This window comes from Acartia tonsa, chromosome 13 (assembly GCF_053477335.1).
Source record: "Acartia tonsa isolate MP-2025a chromosome 13, ASM5347733v1, whole genome shotgun sequence".
NCBI classification, from domain to species: domain Eukaryota; kingdom Metazoa; phylum Arthropoda; class Copepoda; order Calanoida; family Acartiidae; genus Acartia; species Acartia tonsa.
This window is the reverse complement of record NC_137272.1, coordinates 35,052,564-35,072,977: the sequence shown is the minus strand read 5'-3', so window position 1 is coordinate 35,072,977 and position 20,414 is coordinate 35,052,564. Positions and strand designations below refer to the sequence as shown.

General features: G+C 27.4%; 1 protein-coding gene and 1 long non-coding RNA gene across 6 annotated transcripts in view; one reads left to right on the top strand and one right to left on the bottom strand.

Moving 5' to 3' along the window:
• LOC145303776 (putative sodium/potassium/calcium exchanger CG1090) overlaps positions 1-20,414 on the top strand; it is an 85,567-nt gene that overhangs the window by 15,292 nt on the left and 49,861 nt on the right. For all 5 annotated transcript variants that reach the window (XM_080145385.1, XM_080145384.1, XM_080145387.1 and 2 more), the window contains exon 12: positions 18,918-18,986. In XM_080145385.1, coding sequence (XP_080001511.1) covers positions 18,918-18,986 — 69 coding nt within the window. The remainder of the gene's footprint in view (positions 1-18,917; positions 18,987-20,414) is intronic.
• Positions 3,860-9,682, bottom strand: LOC145334905 (uncharacterized). The gene is made up of 2 exons (XR_013885045.1): positions 4,894-9,682; positions 3,860-4,310 (listed from the first exon to the last, which is right to left on the bottom strand). It is a non-coding gene; the product is annotated as an uncharacterized LOC145334905 (long non-coding RNA).

Below are 20,414 nucleotides of genomic sequence, written 5' to 3'. Positions count from 1 at the left end.
TCGAATGTACCAATATCATTATATTTATCCAAATATTTCTTAGTCATTTTTTACTAAATTCATGTTTAAATTCAATTTTGCACATTGTATAAAGTTTTAATTCATTGTGAATGGCTGAATCCCAGTCAATCTGGCTTTCAGTAAATTATTTTAAAAAGGCATTAATTTTAATAATATGTCTGGATAATTTCTGAAATCATGCAATTTTACTAAAAGCCCGAATAACTTTTGAGACTTTCAAAAGTTCCAATTTTATTTCAATCCAGCCAGGCAGAATCGTCTAGATTCTATTATATACTTTATCTTCTTTGACTTTTTTCTATGTAGGTTATGTAAATTTATCTTGAGCTGTATCCAGTGCCAAGAAAATTAAAATTTTAAGATTGTACATAACTCTAAATTGAATCTACTGCTGTTAAATCTGCATTGGGTGCAGTCAACCAGTAAATACAGTGGGTTCAACAAAGACAAAAATAAAGTTCAAAACATAAATATTTTAAGGTTCAAATAATTTTTTAAAAAGTTGGGATATAATATATTTTTCTATTATTATCAAAAAGAAGATTGAAAGCTATGTAAGTTGTTGTTTAATTTTTTTATATTTCTTATGATCATTGTGACATACATTAGTTTAGAGCAGAATAGTAATTTCTATGGTCTAGTTAAAGCTTGTTATATAGTCAGGTAGAACAGAAAATAGCTTTTCACGTATTAATTCAAAACCGATTAATAGCTGGTGGATTAGAACCGGTTCTCATACAGATGAAAAAATTATGTTTAGCATTGTATTATATCCAGTTTTCTACAACTATAAGAATGTACAATCATAAGTGGAAAACTACTTTTTTAGCCCAGGTGTCTTTGGCATCTCGAGGCTAAAGAACTGGTTTTTATCTTATAATTGTAAATTTTATATTCGCCGGAAAGATGTTTATAATACGATGCGATAAATAGTAATACATATAGGTGGTAAAGAACATGTACAGGACTATTTGCATGTTCAAACTTTATATTTGCATTCATTAACACTTTGGATTTCACTCATCAAAAGAATTCTTAATACCTTAATCACATGACTCAATACTAGAAATATGTATACAAAACAAATACAGACATTTCAATAATATAAATAAGAACAAATACAAATTTTTACAAATATTAAATAAGATATCAAAACTCTTTCAGACAATATTCTAAGATATTTGTGAAACATTTTTGTTTTAGAAAAACCAGACCAGACAGTATTTATTCTCCACTCATATCACATTTTTTTTTTCTTAAAAGAAAAACAAATAAAAGAAAATATTGCTTTGCCAACCAGGGTAGAAATGAATAAATAATATCTTTTCATATAAAAATTGTAAAAGAAAAAAGATCTAGCTTCTTAAATTATAATATTAAAATAAATCCTGATGAAATAAATAATAATTAAATATTTATAAATATTTCATATGTGTAATCTGTCTATTATTATTGAATGTACTTTATCAGTTATAGAAATATTTATCAGAATATGCATATGTATTAAAACAAAACTGTAGAATTTATTATCTTGTAACAATAAGTTTATTCCACTATGAACAAATTGTATATCATAATATAATTTTTTAATACTCAAATATCACAAACTGACAAGTAATGCATATTTATTTGCAGGCACTGTTTAAAATCATATAAGAAATGTTGAATGTAGAAATCCTGTAATGACATACCTTCCCTATCTTTCTATCTTGAAATTCACATTCACATACCCATCAAAGTTAGAATTGCATTTGTTTAAATCTGCACAGGACAGCTCAGGATTTGCTATACAGGTGCCAGACTAAAGTCCATCAGCTGTTTTGGATAATTATGTTTAATTTATGTAATCAAAATAAAAAAAAATAGTTTGAATTTAGTCTTATGATAGTCAACCAAGAGAAAAAAGATAAAAACGATGTCATTTCCTTTAATTCTTAGAGCCTTCACTCAATCTTTGCTTCTATTCATAGTATGGTTTGCTACAATAATTTGAAAAAGCTAATAAATGTTAAGTTAATTAGTTTAATACCTTTGCTTCAAAACTAAAAAAACACCTTACATCAAACAAGTTAGTCATTTGAATTTTCTCACAAAAGAAATTTGTTTTTTTAATCTATTCCTAATTACTCTATTACATATTTACTGCACCTTCACAGCATATATCCTGTACAGCTCACACACTCAATGCCAGCAAAGGTTACTTTATACTTTTTATTTACTTTTTAGATATGTCAATGGTACCAGAGTAGGAAAACATTTGCACAATATGACTAAAAGTATTTTGTCATATTTTATAAAAGTATTAAAAGCAAATAGAATATAGTCAAGTGTTTAAATTTAATTTGGAGACTAAGGAAATAGAAAAACTTATGGAATTAGAAGTAACCCATTCTTTGGAATGATAGTGAAAATCTTGACCCAATACAGTTTCATTCATAACAAAGACTTAAAAATCGTTTATACTTATACTAAATCAAATGTACAACATTAACCATTAGTTTTGGATTGTCTTGGCCCAAGACAGGCGCATGCATTAGACAGCCTTACATGATTTTATTGTTTCATTAATGAGAAAGAAAACTTATCTGATGATAGTATTTCTCCCTTTTTATGTGTAAATATTTTAAATACAAAACACCTAATACCCATCCATCAATATAATTTGGTAAAAGAAAGGATCTTCTCTTTCCATCGATGCAAATATATTTATTCTTTTCAAGTACTTGCTTGGATGCTTTGAAAGAAAAGGATTCTGTGTACTGTATATAAAAAATAAGGAGAAGGCTGGCTGCAATAAGAAAAAAATAAAACAATCTAATATGAAAAATGAATTTTCATATTTTGGGATATTTTTTTATTTAATTTATTGGATTATACAGGCTTCATTTTTGTATTTAATTTTAAATTTAGTTAACATGATTAATATCCAGTAAATAAATTATGGAACAGAGTATATTTAGCAAGACTAAAACATCAAATTTATTGTGTGTAAATGTTTTTTATTTGTTTCTGATGATATTTTTGCAAGCTTACACAAAGTGTGCAAAACAACAAATTTTGCGAAAATATATTTGATAAAATCTATCTTGATACTTCATTCTATAAGTTTTAGACCCAAATGGTGATACAAATGCGAAAAAATTTAAAAAGTCAGTTAATACAACCCAACAACAACATTAGAGTAAAACACTAGAGGCAGAAAGGGTTAAATAACTGTATCTCCCCATTGCAACCACCTTGTGCATTCTTTCTATTGGGTCATTGAAAATCAACCAATGGTGTCGCTTATATTAACACAGCCAAGTAGCAGAAAATAATTTATAAGCAGACGGAAGATGTCTTTAAAATTGGAAGGGATGTAGTTGTCTGTATGTACATCTATACTATAAATCTGTTACAACAACAACAAAAACTCTATCAATACACAATTATTTTTAACTAGCAATTTTATAAAATGGAGGGAGGGGGGGTAATTATGCTCCACTAGCAATGTAAGGAAAGTAGTGAGCTATTTTGTATGTTTATGCAGTAAAGGAGATTATAAGTGGACGTGTACTAAAATCCTTTTCTCAAGTACAGCGTTTCTATTGTTGGGGACTAAAAAAAAGTTTTGGGGTTTAAAAAAGTTTTGTTATGTACTTTGCCTATTTAATGTTAAAAAGAAAGGAAAAATGATTATCTAGAGATTTTACTTATTTCTTTAGTTTTTTAGATTTCTTAATTATTTTTACGAAGACCTTTTAAAATGTATGATTCAAACAACCTCAGAGGGGGAATTTAAGAAAAGTAAAAAATATCAAAGAGATAAATAAAATTAAAGGATCTATTCAGGAAATTTTCAACTATTTATTTTTTGCAACATGTACAGTACTCAGTGACTTTTGGAATTGCTTCCAATCACAAGCTATATCAAATTTTATTGTTAGGATAAGGAATGGAACACCACTACACTAGTTCACTCTCGCTTCTTGACTACCTTGCTCAAACCGTTGGTTTTAGTGAATAGTAGTATGGTATTCCTTGTTTCCAGCAATATTTACAATTACAAACATTATATAAAAATTCAATATTTACATCTAACATATATTATGAAAAATCTCGTTATATATTACTTCTTTTTCTTATTTACAACAAAAATATTATTTATAAAAGCAATTTTTTTATATACAAGTTTGGTTGTTCTGTATTTATAGTTTTGTTGGTCATATCAGACGAGAACTGGTACTTTCAACATGGTATGGCCGTATCATCTTTGTGTGATGGTGTGGTAGGTTTGTGTGAATATCTTGCTGAAATATAGGCATAGAATTATAGATAAATTATCAGGTGTCTATTTTTATATTATATTCTCTGGTATCATGGATAGGTATAACACATAGGCTTGAGCTTCTGTTTTATAGAGAGGTTTATATTTGGTGATGTAACAGTCACCCCGATTTTAAAAAAGATTTTCTTTTGGCTCATACCTGTGTTTTACCTATAATAACTATGAATCTGAAATGTTACTTTTAGAGACATATGGCGCCATATCCCTAATGGTCAAGGGATGCAACACTCTGCGCGACACTCAAAAATACAAAACAACTCAGTTTCCTCCAAGACAAAAATGGAAATTACACGTCATTGTTTTAAAATAAATCACCTAAGTAAGAAAGCAAATCCAACACTTTTCTTTATCTTAAAACATTAATGTTTAACTTCTCTTGGGATCAAAGTAAATTATATAGTAGCTTTAATGAAAATAATTTAGTAACAGTAAAGTTTTGCTCAAAAAGAAGACGATTAGAGGGGGAAAGCAAAAGAATAAGGTCAATGGAAAAACTAGAAGGACCTTTTTCCTTTTATTCTTTATCAGAGATTATATGTTTATACTTATTCTGTCCGAGAGGAACATGCTATGCACCATGAAGATCCTTGGCAAAATGAATGAAGATTTATTTCAATGCAAATCCGCAGGGTTGAGTCCAAGTATCTCGGTTTACTCCTTTATAATAACAAGATCAATAGAATAATAAACAAATAATGCAAGATTGAAGTATATGTATGTATATAAGTGAACTTCTGAGGACAAATGAAAATTTTATAATTGAAAGGCTAAAATATAAAGTTATATGTTATTTAAGTTTTCCTTGCGGTAAAGACCAAAATTACTTAAAAATAAGTTTAAGACAATTATATGATGATTAAGATCATTTCTTCTTTCTGTGCTTCTTACCTAAATATAACTAAATATATATAACTAAAATTACAAAGTAGCTCCGCCATAATTAATAAAAGTACATTTCTAATTTGACTACTTCAATGGTTTACCATTTTTTTAAAAGGATAAGGTTTAAAGCCAACAAAATTTTAGTTTGTGATGAAAAAATTTAGATTAAAATCATAAAAATATGGTACATTTAAAATTTTTTTTATTTTATTTATGTAGTCAGAATCTCTCCAGGTGGAATAAGTCATGTTGGTAAATTGAGGGGGATCTTATCCATTTCAGATTTTCATTACCTAAAAAATAAAGAAAATTGTTTAACTCTTAATATATTTATGAATATGAGTATATGAATTGTATATTATTTTTTGTTGTTAGTAAAGTGTATTATTATTCTAGGCATGGCTGTGAAGCCGGCCTGAGTTGTTAGTGAGCTTGATATGTAAAGTACAATAAGGATAAAAATTAATCTAGGCTTGGCCTTGCGGCTAACCTAAGTAAATGAATAAAGTATAATATAGTACAATAAAGATAAAAATTAATCAAGGCTTGGCCTTGCGGCTAACCTAAGATATAATTAAAGAAATTGAGACATTTCAGTTTGGTCTTTATTAGTTTTAAAAATTTTTAAAATCCAAGGAAAATTAAAATACAGCTGGTTTAGGCTAAAAACTTGTTAGGTAAACTCTGAACTCGACCAACTAAGGTAAAGTAAAAGAATTTTTTTTTTTTTTTTTAAGAAAAATCAAAATTCATAAAAGACTTGTTTGCAACCTCAGTGAAATCAGTCTTTTCAAAAACTTTAAATCATAATTTGACAAATTATTATGCAGAATTAAAAAATATTTCTATATAAGTGCAACCAATGATGAAGGTTAAGTTTTGCGTCATATCTATTCTACTCTCAATCATGGCTAATAGGACAATAGAAAAGAGATAAAGTTAGTTAACCAATTTTAACTAAAAATCACTATATTCTTTTTTTAAAAGTAATTATGCATAAGCAAGTAGTTGCCAATGTTTTTCTTTGTATTGAACCAGTATTTGAAATCTAAAAATCTTTGTTCAAAACAAAATAGAGCAGAGTAACGTTATTAATTTATCGGATAAGGATAGGGTAAGGGAATATTTAAATTCAACTTTTCTGGAAATATGGTACCATCATTTGGAAGTAATGACTTAATGTTCTTTGATACACAATTTTTCTGTACAAAATTTAATACCAGAACAGGTATCTTTCTTAGTTGTAAGGAATGCAAGGTTGTATATCTAATTACAGTCATGTGAGCTCAATAAATGTAACTGAAATTTATAAACGAAGCATCTTTTAAGTTCAGTTTGAATACAAGTAAGTTTAAAAGAAAATGTTATATCAACTCTCAGTCAGTTCAAAGCTTAAACTGGCTGAAGGTTAAGTAAAGTACATACAGAATTCTAAAAAACAAAATGTTAGTCAACTCAAGGCCAAGTAGCTGACTTTAACATCAAATATTAAGGGTTACCCGATATTAATCTAAATATTTTTTTAAAAACTGAAAGTCAATTTAATGTCAGGTTCTAAGGATGAAACTGGCAGTAAACTAAGTTTTGACGTCAACAACATTATTTTAGAGTCAATTGTCGTAAAATAAAGTAAATAACAATGTGAAATTAACTAAGAGTCAGCTGACTTCAGGTCAAGTATGGGTGTAAGTTAACATCAACACAGAGTCAGCTCTGATCAGGGAGCTGGCTTTAGGTCAAGGTTAGAATGTAACATTATTAACTCAGAGGCAGCTCTGATCAGTGAGCTGGCTTCAAGTCAAGATATGACAAAATCAACATAGAATCAGTTCTGATCAAGGAACTGGTTTTAAGTCAAGATTTATTAGTATCAAAGTCAACTAAGAATCAGTTCTGATCAGGGAACTGACTCCAAGTCAAGATTGAATTGTAAAATAGAATCAACTTAGAGTCAGCTCTGATCAAATAGCTGACTCCAGGTCAAGATTAAAATTTTACACATTAGTGTTTACTGTTCAACCACCCCTTTAAAACAAAAATTTCTTTTTGTAGACATTGTTAAAAAAATATTTTTTCTTTTTAAATTACCTAAAGACAACCAGAATTAGAGTTGAAATTGAAAATAAATAAGTACATGAGCAGACACGAGCTTTGAGCTCTATTGATTAAGTTAGGGTCAAGAAATTTAGACATCATTCTCTTAATAATCAATGAATTAATGAATAATGTTGTTTTTACATGTACAGAAAAGTCGGTTATTCTTTGATAACATTCGGCGGTCTCAGACTATGTATTTTTCTGGCATGTACAGACCACAACTTTCATTTGTATTTGGGTCACCTCGACCTCTTACAATACTTAATTACTTGTTGAAAATTTTGCAAAAATAAATTCCAAGTACACCGCAAGGGAATTTAGTTCACGGGATCAAAATTTGGTGACACAAGAACAATACCTCATTGTCTTGTTAGGATCAACAAAAATGTGATTTTAAAAAAATCAAAGAGTAGTAACAACCTCTCCTCCCTATCCCTGTTAAGGCCAAATAGGTTTCAATTGTTACTTAAACCCTAGGGGGCTGGGGAAAATCAACGGGGGGGGGGGAAATATTTTTAGGACAAGACTAAGGTAATATTAAAAGTCCTGTAAAATTTAGGAACATTTTTAGGGGTTTTGTTTAAATGTGTTATGTAAGTAAACATAGGTCCATAATGTTTTACTTTATCGTACAAATAAACTTTGGGGGGAGGAATCTAGAGATCAAAACATGTAACCTTTTTATGCTAGGCCTTAGCACAAAAATTAACTGTCTTAAAAAGTTTCTCTAGAAAATTATGTTGGGATCAAGGGAAAGTTAATAGTGGAGGATAAAAGGGAAAGGTTGGTCATACCTTTGTATTTAGGGGAAACAATAAGCTGAGTTAAGAGAAAACTTTTTCTTATTAGATTGAGTTGAGAAATCAAAAAGACCCTAAATTTTGATATCTCAACCCAAACCAAATGGTTGGAAGGTAAGGAACCCAGCAGTGATTTTTGTGTAAATAAAATCTTTAAAATGTTTTAGAATCAAAAGATATTTCAGAAATACTTTACATCAAATATTTCTTAATTCACATTTTATTGACATTACAATATAGCTTTATTCTCAATTATAACTATTTATACAATAGTCATAAGAGAATACTAAAGTAAACAAGACTCTAAACGGTCCTAACTCAAAAATGTAATGTATAGAACAAGTAATTTGTTATAACTTGAAGAACAAATATCCTTAAACATTATAGGGTTTCATAAGAGTGAATTATTAAGGCATTTATAAGACAATACTTTAATAATCTAATATTCATCAAATAACATTTTTATCCATTATAAAAGTTATTGATAAGGTTACATTAAGAAGCTAAGTTTTTTTTTTATATATTTAATGCTTGCAATTAAATGTTGAAAATAAACATACTATTATATGCGGAAAAGTTTAGAATAAGAATGAAATTAATATTATTGGAAAAATTAACAGCTAAATGTTTATGTTTAAGAAGTTTAAACAGTACTTTATCTTTATATCAAGGCCTTAAAGATGTTGTGTTTAAATTTCTTGAACTATTTGAAGAAAAAAAATATTTAACCATAAAAACAAAGATGAAATTCAACTGAAGTTTACTTTCTTGTTGATACGGTTTTTCAAAAATTAATTTAGGGTTTATAACCTTTAGGACCTTACACTATTTTAACATTTCATTTAAACATGGTTGTTCTACAATGTAGGCTATTTAGATTGACGCGTGGCCCCGTGGGGTTTCGCCTGACCTGCGCCACTGATAACTGGTACTCCAGTCCAGGACGAGAACACAAATAAGGGTCACTACGACAATCACGTACATTGCACAACAACTCCTATGTTTAGAAATGTTCAAACAAAATTTGTTTAAAACCTGTATCAACCACCCACCCTTTTTTTGAAAAAAAAAACAAATCATGACAAAAAGGTAACTAAGATTAAAGGAAAATTTTCTATCTGCATTGGACTATTGTTTGTAACATTTACTTAAATTTTACATTGTAAATGGAAAAGACGAGCAAAAATATTTAAGTAAGAATGTTTTTATTAGTAAATTAAACTGTTGTTGAACAAGGATGACAACGTCCATGGATAGCAAAGCTCTTAAATGAAAAAAAAAATAAAAACATCAAAGCAATTGGAAAACTGGTGTGTATAACAGACAAGCAGACTGTTGGATGGACGGATAGATGATCGGCTAACGAACATATGGATGGACAGACAGGTGGACGGGCAGATGGACGGAATATATTTTTTCTTTTTTTTTAGCATAGCTGCAACACTTAAAAAATAATTAGATTATTGTTAATAAAAAAAATAGTTCTTGAAAACGAATAGGACCAGAAAGCTTTGGAATCTTGGGTTTAAAAAAAATCTATAAGAAAGGAAAACTCCTCTTGACAATTAAAGCAGTTTAAGTAATAATCAATATTAGTATGATATTTTAAACTCAATAAATGTTTTTATTTAAGCTATATTTCTAAATAGAAGTGTTACAACAACAAAACTATTTGATGAATGAATTGGTAATAAACTTGAAAATCTTTAAAAAGGTGAAATGTATGATGGCTGTGGGGTTTAAATATAACTTAAAATGGATGCCGATAGTAATAAGTAGTCAAGCATCTTATATGTTATATATAAGAACAGTTAATTGGATGAGAGAAAAAGTTACATAAAGAATATACACATATTTTTAATAGAAATATTTACATAAAATTCAAATAATAATTAAACGTATATACAAAGAAACACAGAAGGAGATATTGAATTGTGGTAGCTTTTATATCAACTACAAAATCAATTTAGGGTAGGAAAAATGTCCAGAAAAGAGTTGTAAGTGGAATTTTTTTTTTGTTAAAGCCATGAAATTAGAATAAGGAATAACATCTTTTATTGGTTTTGATGATTTTATAAATAGATGTTTGCACAGCAACGAAAAAATTTTGTCCATTTTCATCAAGTATTTTGAATAAATTTATTTACTTATTTTCAAAGACTTAAGTTCAAGGAAATGGATTGTCAGATAATGTATAAAAGGTTAGCAAACTTTAAGAATTAAGGTAATCAATCTAAGAATCAGAGTTTTATTTAAAGTTTTGAATTTTATATTTTATGCTTGCATGGCAAGGGAATCTAAGCCGAGTAAAATGTGTTTTCATTTTAAAACTATTTCTATTTTTGACTATTTCTCTAGAACGTTTTAGAAAAGTAAAGAAAATAATAGGTTAATTTAAATTAGACTTTTGTAAAAACTAATAACTTTTAGGAGTGCGTCAGAGCCAAAAACTTATATTGTATGAAAGGATTATAAGAATATGTTATTTTCTACATGTTTCTTAATTTACATGATACATAACCATTCTTTAAGTCAAAAATATAATAAAAGGTTGATAAAAAATGAAATAATTTTATTTTCAATAAAATCACGCAACCTTTACTATGTGAAAGTATAGCTTTTTATCAATGTTTTTTTTGTTTTTGTTAAAGCTTGGTATCTCAATAACTACTAGATTAATTCGATTCTCTGTTGTTAGTAAGACTAACATAGACCTTGCTATGGTTTTTAGGCTACTTTATTTAGCTACTCTTTGCCTTATCAAATACATAGTCTCTAGATGTTAGGGTCGTAGCCGCTAGTTTTTCATGAAAAAGTATTACATTATAATTAAGTTACAAAGTTAAGAATATGTTTGTAAGATAGAAAATCAGCAAATTGAAGGATTTTGAAATTTTTTTTAATGTTAAAATTTGAAATATTTAAATGAGTTAAAAAAGAATTAATTTGTAAAAGTTTATACATGCTAAATATTTTAAACTTTCATAAATGCGAAGAGGTTTTTTGTAAAATACTAGTTGCTTCATCTCTAGTCTCAAGGAGAGGATAAGAAGTTCATGAATATAGCCCAAAAAGCAACCAAATACATTTATAAAGCTTCTCTGAAAAGTACAATCAATTGATTGCATGTTTCAGCAAATGTAAAAAATTGCATATAAAATGTTTATTTATCATATCGTATTACAGACAGCTTTTCGCTGGCAGTAAAACAACAAACTATAAGATCAATTCCGGCTCTGCTAGCTCGGGCCAACAAAACTGGTACCAATATTACAATTTTCTGCTCCAACATCCGCAGTAAATCATCTCCAATACAATACGATGAATGATTTTTAGTACGGCCGATATCCAGTAGATTTTTATAAGCGTGATGTTTGGTTTATTGTAGAGGCATTTAAAATTTATTTTGAAAAGTGATTTAACTTATTCTTAAATTTAAATCTACCTTTATATTCAGTGATGGAAACCAATTTAGGCACAAATAATTAATGAATAAAGGGTTTCATTTTTTTTATTTTGATATTATAGAACTTTATACAGCAATATGGGTTAAATATTTTCATTAAATATGGGTATGCTGAATTTAAAATGAAAGAAAATGAAATAGAATTTAAAAATCGATTTCTCCCTTTCTCCCCCCTCGAAAAAAAATTAAGATCTTTCTTAGGTTTTCCTGGGGTAAGAAGAGCTTTTACAAATATACACGAAAATCGAATTTAGAAAAAAAAAATTTATCTAAGAGGTTTTTATTAAATTTTTTTTTTTTTGCTTGAAATGTATATCAGAAATGATTTTTGTAATTTGAAAGATATTGAACATTATCTTTAATAAATTCTTTCTGTCAGACTAGCATGGACAACAATGTCCACAAGTAGCACAGCGATTAAATTAATTTTTAATAAAATTAAAGAGAGACAAGCAAATTTATATAAATGTCTTTCTGGAAATATTTGTGAAAACAGTTATAGGGCAATTAAAGAACTAGGTCAAGAAAAAAATGATAAAGAAAAGTAAAGGAAGGGGTTAAAAACTTAATTAGAGAAATTTAAAAATTTAAAAATGACAATATTTCAAAAGGTAAACTGTGGTTCTTAAAGTTTTTGTTTAAGTAAAATAAGGTTCTTTATATAGTCAGACAGCCTTACTTTCGTTATAGAGCGACTGTACAGTGTTAAAGAATTGGGTTTCTTTTTACATCAAAAGTAATATACATAAAATTATATTTATCCATACATGGGGAAATCTTTATTTTCTATTTGTGCTATTTTTAAAAGTTTATGTTAAACTCTAATTATATGCGTTCAGAACAAATGGTGGGAAATATCAAGACTAAATGAATATGATTTTACCATGTAATGAATAAGACATATTTTATCTATGGAGAGAAGAATATTAATTTGTTTGTCATTGTCCGCTCCCTCCAAGAATTGAGTGAAAATGGGTGTGAACATTTAATTGTACAATTTAATGAATTGAAACAAATTATAGATATGCTAAAATTGTTAAACATTCTAATAATGAAAAAGCAAAAGAAAAGGGTGACGTCATTAAGCGAAGCATACACTTATAAAGCGCTATGAGTTTAACTTACATTTTATAGAACATGTTTCACATCTTAAAATAATTTATTTATGAACTATAATTTGATTTTTACTAAATGAATGATGAAATATATCTATTTGATTGAAGTCATGGTTTGATTTAACAAATTTACGATTTTGAATTCTAAAATTTCTATTACAAATCATATTTTAAAAAATGAAAGATAATCTTTAAAATGAAATAAAACTAAATGTATTATTTAAAACATTTTGCAAATTAAACGACAAGTAACAGGATGTTTTTTTTTCTGTTGTTATTTAAAAAATTATTTGATAAGGAGGACTATACTATTCATTATAGTATAGTCTACAACTTTCATTAAGTTGTATTGTGGATATAAAAATACTTTTCTCTGATAAGATCTCAGTGATTTATCAATATTTTTATATTCTCCTTTGTAAACTAAATATATACATTCCAACACCTTTCTTTAAGGTGTAGGGGGTAAAAATCCTTGTATATACATAACTTCATTAGTTATATATATATATCTAATTTTTTTTCAAAAAAGGTTTAATTAAAATCACAGTGATTTTAATTATGTGAAATTTTACCGTTTCCTATATTTACTTACATATGTATGAAAGTAAACTGTTCCTTCCCCCTAAAAAAACAAATATTTATGCTGGGGGGGGGGGGGGGGTGGGGGCTAATCAAAAATTAAATAAATGGTTTTATTACAATGATTGTAGATTTATATACAGGGTTTTCATCAATAATGTTTTTCTTTTTCATAAAAAAACATGAAAATACAGAAACACATTCAAATTCGTACATACACAGTACACACATACAACATACAACATCATCCATAAAATTGAAGCTCGGAATCAGTAGAAGAAAAACAAACATTAACACTTGTAGAGTGTCAGAATTAAAAAATATAAAAATAAATGTATAAAAGTCGAAACAAAATTTAAGTAAGTAAATTTGTTGAAAAACTGTTTAAATACAGGCTAAATTATAAAGACATACTTATATTTTTATGACTTGATTATATTGATGTCTTGCTAATAACGTTGTTCTTTGTTGTTCTAGAAATCAGTGTTCCAAAAATTGTATGAAATGGATTATTTTATGACATAAAAGAGAAAAAATTAAAATCTGTTTGTTTCAATGGGCATACAGACTTATTAGGGTAACATATATAGAATTGCTACGCTTCCTAAATCGTACCTAATTACTACAGGAATCATCATGCTAAGATTGTAATCAAGATGATGATTTTTTTTTTTAATGTCTAAAACGGCAATAAAGATAGATGGACCTTAATTATTGAAAAGCTTTGCTTTTAACGAAAGTTAGTAAGCAATTTAACTAAAATTTACATGAAGAAAAACAAAATAATGACAAAGAAAGCGAGGAAGTTTAGGATTTTTAGAATGTCTTATTATGTATTTTTGTCTATTATCCAATAAAAGTGTCAAAATATTGACTCTTTAAATTTGTAGTGCTTCGGCGAGTTTAATTATTTTATCTCAATAGAAACAAATAGAATAGAAAATATTTTTCTGTTTATAAACTGAAAAAAATTAAAGATGATTTTACGATAAGTAAATTTTCTATTTGTAGTACTTTATGTTTTAAATGAAATAAAAATGTTCATTTTGTAAACTTTAATTGTACTTTTTAGATTATAAAAATTATTAAAAGATACATTCATTTTAAGTAAAAATCCTTATTTGGCATTTAAGTTTGTAGAATCTTAGGGCATTCGCACACACAGACACAAACAACATACAAAAACAGACATACATATCACAAACAGAAAACATTTATCCAAAGTTTACACCTCAAGTCATATTTTCACATATTTTTGGCTTTAGAGATGTATATAAGAAATGTTTTATAATAATAAAAAAAACTATCTTGTTATTTAAAAATGCTAGGCGTACATCGTAAATAGGGGTTGAGAAGCTGATAGTCATCCCAAAATTTATCATATATGCTTAACAATAAACAGGCTGGTATTTAATTCTCATTTATGGAGTGGCTTTGCTATTTCTAAAATTGTATAAATGTGTATGTTATAAATCGATGCTGGTTTTTAGAAAGTAGAAAGTTTACATGTTAACAGGGGAAATGGGGAGTGTTGGTTGGGCTCTTAATAAAAAGAGAGACCTTTAAATAACATTTTAAAAATTTGAAATTTTAAATATATTGAGGGGTTGGGTTGTCTAAGAGGGAAGGGGGCTAATCATTACAATGGCCCTTGCCAAGATTATTGATGTATGATGAAAAATCATTATAGCTTACGGCACACCTTTATTTTGGTTGTTTACCAGGGATTTCAAGGGATAAGATAATACACTTATTTTTTGTGGGCTATTTTTGTGTAAGATATTTTTATGCAATACTAATAAGGGGCTTTTATATTAAATTATGATAAACTTATGTATTTTAAATAAATTGATTAGTTGCAGTTGCAGACTTTAGTTTTTGAAATTTATGAATGACATTTGTTTTAAAAATAAAGAATGAGAAATAATTTTGTTGCTTAGCAGTACAAGAGATAAGGTCGGACAGGCGAACATGAATTGTGTAAAGCATTGCTTCAAATTTAGAATTTGGATTTGGGCCCAAATTGAAAATTCAACCAATAAGAATGTTAAACAGGAATTTAAGGATAGGTAACTATACAAACAGAAGCATACTATTTTAAATGATAAGGTAAAGAAAAGCATATTATTTTATAGAATGAGGTAGATCCTACCCCCTAAAAATTGAAGAAAGAAAAAAAATCTAAGTGTATATGAGTTTGAATAGAACATATTTTTCCAGAAAAAGAAATTATCAAAACAAAACAAGGTTGACAACATTCATGAGTAGAGAGCCAAAACAAAATTATGGGCAAGACAAGGTTTGGAGTAATAGAGTTACTTCGCTGTTACTTTAAATTCATTTCTGTTGGTCGAAAATTAAGATAAATACATTGTAGGGTTAGTCTTTAAATTAAGTTTTGTGTTTATAGATAAAACATTATATGTAGTTATAGAGTAGTTTCGCTACAATTACACCAAAGGTAAAACTATCTACGATGTGTATACATTATGGATGGAGTGGGGTTTTAGATATGGGGGTGTGGTGGGGGGGTTTGTAATACGTCATTGTTAAAGTCTTTAAGAACCAAGGATGTACATAAATTGCCTTTTCAAAAAAAATGAGAGGGGTAGGGCGAAGCAAAAAGGGAAGGTAAAAAATTTGTATATGGCTTGTGGCAATGCCAAAAATGGGTATATAGATAGAGTAGATGTCAGAATCAGGGATGCTAAGGATTATCATAAAAAAAACATTGAACCTTATTACAATAAAAAACTTTAATTCATTTTGTTTTGTTTTATTTGTTGATGACAATGTGTTAACAAAACGTAATAAAAGAAAATTTAAATCTATAACCATTGTCTCCCTGTGAAGCAATGGTAGATCCATTCCCCAAACCATTAAGCTTGAATGGGGAAGGTAAGCTAATACATTATGTTCGTGATATAAGGTGATGTATATTTATAAGAACTGTTTAATTTTTGTAAAACAGACAAGAACAAACAAGTGCAAAAATTTTTTGTTTTATAAATTTGTTTGTGTAGCCTAATTAATTCTTGAAATCTTGCTTTTCATTTATAAAGTGTTAATTTAAAAAAGTAGATCCTAATTGAAAAAGACATACAAAAAGCTATTGATTGTAAAATATAAAAAAAACAAGCTTAAAAATTTTAATAAAAATTCTAGAATCAAATGGAGTTTAGAAATTGGAATGATAAAAAAAAATGCTTTAATATTTAAGATTGAATGTAAAACAACAAATAGTAGTTAAACTAATATGTTATAATTTCATGAGAAGTAAATCAATGCTGTTAACATTTTAAATACATTTTATAAAATACAGGTAATTGTGTATATGAGAGGATATCAGTTATAGAGCAGCAAGTTTTTCAAAGAACGTACGTCATTACCTAGTTAGTGGAAGCTTTGCTCCATGTTTAAATACTCACAGACGGACAAGATAAAAGTATAACAAGATACATTAATATGGAGTATTTATTTCAACATAAATGTGCGTGAAACATAAAACTATTGCATAGCTTTGATGTGGAAAATTTGTTTAGACAGAAAAAGGTTTGTAATAAAACGAATGCAACAAAGTAGGGAGTCGACAATCAACGTTAAATAGTTATAGAGTGACTTTACTCAAAGTTTATGGTTATTTTGTTATGAAAAATAATCAAGGGGTGAATACTAAATGATTGGAAAATTCGGATTTTTACTAGATAGATAATTTTCATATTTTTCAAAATAAACATTTAATGCTGAAAATTTTGGTTAAAAAAAGAAGAATTCTTTGTGAAAAGGAAAGTTACATTATAAAATGATTTTTTTATACAAGGTGCCTCAAAAAAACTACGTTTTTTTTTTAGAGCTTTAGAATTAAAATGTATGTGTGTTGCTTTATTCAATTAAATTCTTATTTTTACTTAAAAACGAAATAAAAGCTTGCTCAACGAAATTTCATTTAATCTGATTCAATATTGCTTTTTAAAATAATAAATAATCAATTTTATTTTGATTTTAATAAGTTCACTACGATTATATAAAATTGACTTTAAACTTTTTTTAAAAAAATCACTGGGTTCCCTCCCTCCCCCCTTAAAAAAAGTTGAGATTTTTCTTAGCTTTGATTGTATTGGAGAATAAGGCAAAAATGTCAACCAATAGAATCAAGTCCAAGTATCACTAGTGTAGGTGTGTTTCACGTTCCCAATATCCATTAAAAACCTAAGCCAGTAATTTAAGGTGAATAAAAATTTCCAGAATCTGTTCGAAACCACTTGGGGAGACAACTGTTGGGGACTAAAAAAAAGTTTTGGGGTTTAAAAAAGTTTTGTTATGTACTTTGCCTATTTAATGTTAAAAAGAAAGGAAAAATGATTATCTAGAGATTTTACTTATTTCTTTAGTTTTTTAGATTTCTTAATTATTTTTACGAAGACCTTTTAAAATGTATGATTCAAACAACCTCAGAGGGGGAATTTAAGAAAAGTAAAAAATATCAAAGAGATAAATAAAATTAAAGGATCTATTCAGGAAATTTTCAACTATTTATTTTTTGCAACATGTACAGTACTCAGTGACTTTTGGAATTGCTTCCAATCACAAGCTATATCAAATTTTATTGTTAGGATAAGGAATGGAACACCACTACACTAGTTCACTCTCGCTTCTTGACTACCTTGCTCAAACCGTTGGTTTTAGTGAATAGTAGTATGGTATTCCTTGTTTCCAGCAATATTTACAATTACAAACATTATATAAAAATTCAATATTTACATCTAACATATATTATGAAAAATCTCGTTATATATTACTTCTTTTTCTTATTTACAACAAAAATATTATTTATAAAAGCAATTTTTTTATATACAAGTTTGGTTGTTCTGTATTTATAGTTTTGTTGGTCATATCAGACGAGAACTGGTACTTTCAACATGGTATGGCCGTATCATCTTTGTGTGATGGTGTGGTAGGTTTGTGTGAATATCTTGCTGAAATATAGGCATAGAATTATAGATAAATTATCAGGTGTCTATTTTTATATTATATTCTCTGGTATCATGGATAGGTATAACACATAGGCTTGAGCTTCTGTTTTATAGAGAGGTTTATATTTGGTGATGTAACACTATAAAACTGATTTTTTTTTTTTTTTGAAGAAGATAGATTTTTAAAATTGACTTGAAACAGTAACATTCATCATTCAAACATTTGTTTAGGCTATTGTCTATTAAAAACTTAATCTTATCTAACAATTGCAATCTAAAATGTTTATTGTTTTTTTGCTAAAACACTTAAATCCTTTTATGCAATAGCACCATCACCAAAATTCTGTATACAATATATCTAAATATAAGCAAATTTGATATTAATATGTTTTTGAAATATCATGTTGTACAGTATATCATTTATATGTTTGTTTGTTTTCTTCTGTCAAGGGAGGGGGTGGGGGAGTGTCTGTCCATCTGTCAATAACTCTGTAGAGGTAATGTTGATCATTATTAATAGTAACAAAAAATCTCCTTTGTTATTATTTTAGATTTTAAGTTATTCAATGTATTATAAAAATAATTCTCATTAAAGTAGTAATTGTTATTATTTTAAGTTTAGTATATTTTTTAATATTTTTTTTTTAATTTCAGGGACTGTTTCTGCTATCTGATCAGTATCATTATTCTCATCTTCACCATCTTTGACAACCAAGTTACATGGTAAACATTTTTCTTCTAGCTCTGCTAATCTACAATTACATGTTTTGGAAGGTCTGTCTGTTGGACAGGCATTTCTGTAAAGAAGGTGTATCAACTTTTTTGCTTTTTATTTAAGATAGCTAGCCGGTTCTTTTAGTAAGTAGTAGATGTAAAATTTTTCATAGAATTCAGATATGCAATCGGTTTTTTTGTAGACCTCTTATTTTTGAAGTAATTTAAGTTTTTTAAAAAAATAATTAATTCGGTTTTAAGGTACTAAAATGCAACAAAATAAAAGAAGAAAATGGCCAGTATGAACCAAAATAGTAAGATCTTTAATTTGACACCTTACTTTTAAAATTCTGTGGAGTAATTATTGAAAAAATCAATTTGTTTAATCTCGGTTTAATAAAAACTTTAAACCTAAATATTTTATCAAACAGACATAAAAAATATGGGTTCATATATACCTTTAGAATCAGAAAAATATTATGAATCCATTCTAAGCGAAATTGAAAAAGTTTTAAAAAATTGTAATAAAAAATAAAAAAAATAAAAAGTTTATTTTAAGAATTGTAACTACTAAACTAGCCAATCACAAATCGCGAAAATTGACGAATCGCGAAGCTTAACCTATAAAGTTAACCAATAGAATTGCCGAAAAAAAGGAGAACGTTCGTACAATATATACAATAGATACTACAATAAATATAGTGATATTACAGAACATGTAAAGAATGAAAAGTTATGAACAAATATGCATCAGTCTGTTTATAAACTTCAAAACAATGCAATTAAAAATACATTATTGTTTCTTGTGTTTAAAAAATATCTGCTACATTGCATTGTCTTTTGTTTAGGTTTTGTTCAGGTTTTATTCAAGCTAACCCTTTAAAGCCGAAAATTATGATTCTTAAAATAAACTTATATTTTTTATTTTAGTTTTATAAATGTTTTTCAATTTTGCTTAGAATGGATTCGTATTATTTTTCTCATTCTAAAAGTATATATGAACACATACTTTTTATGCCTGTGAGAGGATATTTTTAATTTCAAAGTTTTGATTAATCCGAGGTTAACAAAATAGATTTTTTCAATAATTACTCAACAGAATTTTAAAAGTAAGGTGTCAAATTAAAGATCTTACTATTTTTGTTCATACTGGCAATTTTCTTCTTTTATTTTGTTGCGTTTTAGTACCTTAAAACCGACTTAATTATTTTTTTTAAAAACTTAAATTATTTCAAAAATAAGAGGTCTACAAAAAAACCGATTGCATATCTGAATTCTATGAAAAATTTTACATCTACTACTTACTAAAAGAACCGGCTAGCTATCTTAAATAAAAAGCAAAAAAGTTGATACACCTTCTTTATATAAATAAATATTATAAAGCAAATTTTAACTATGTTTTAAAATTGTTAAAATCAATCATTAAATAAAAAATAT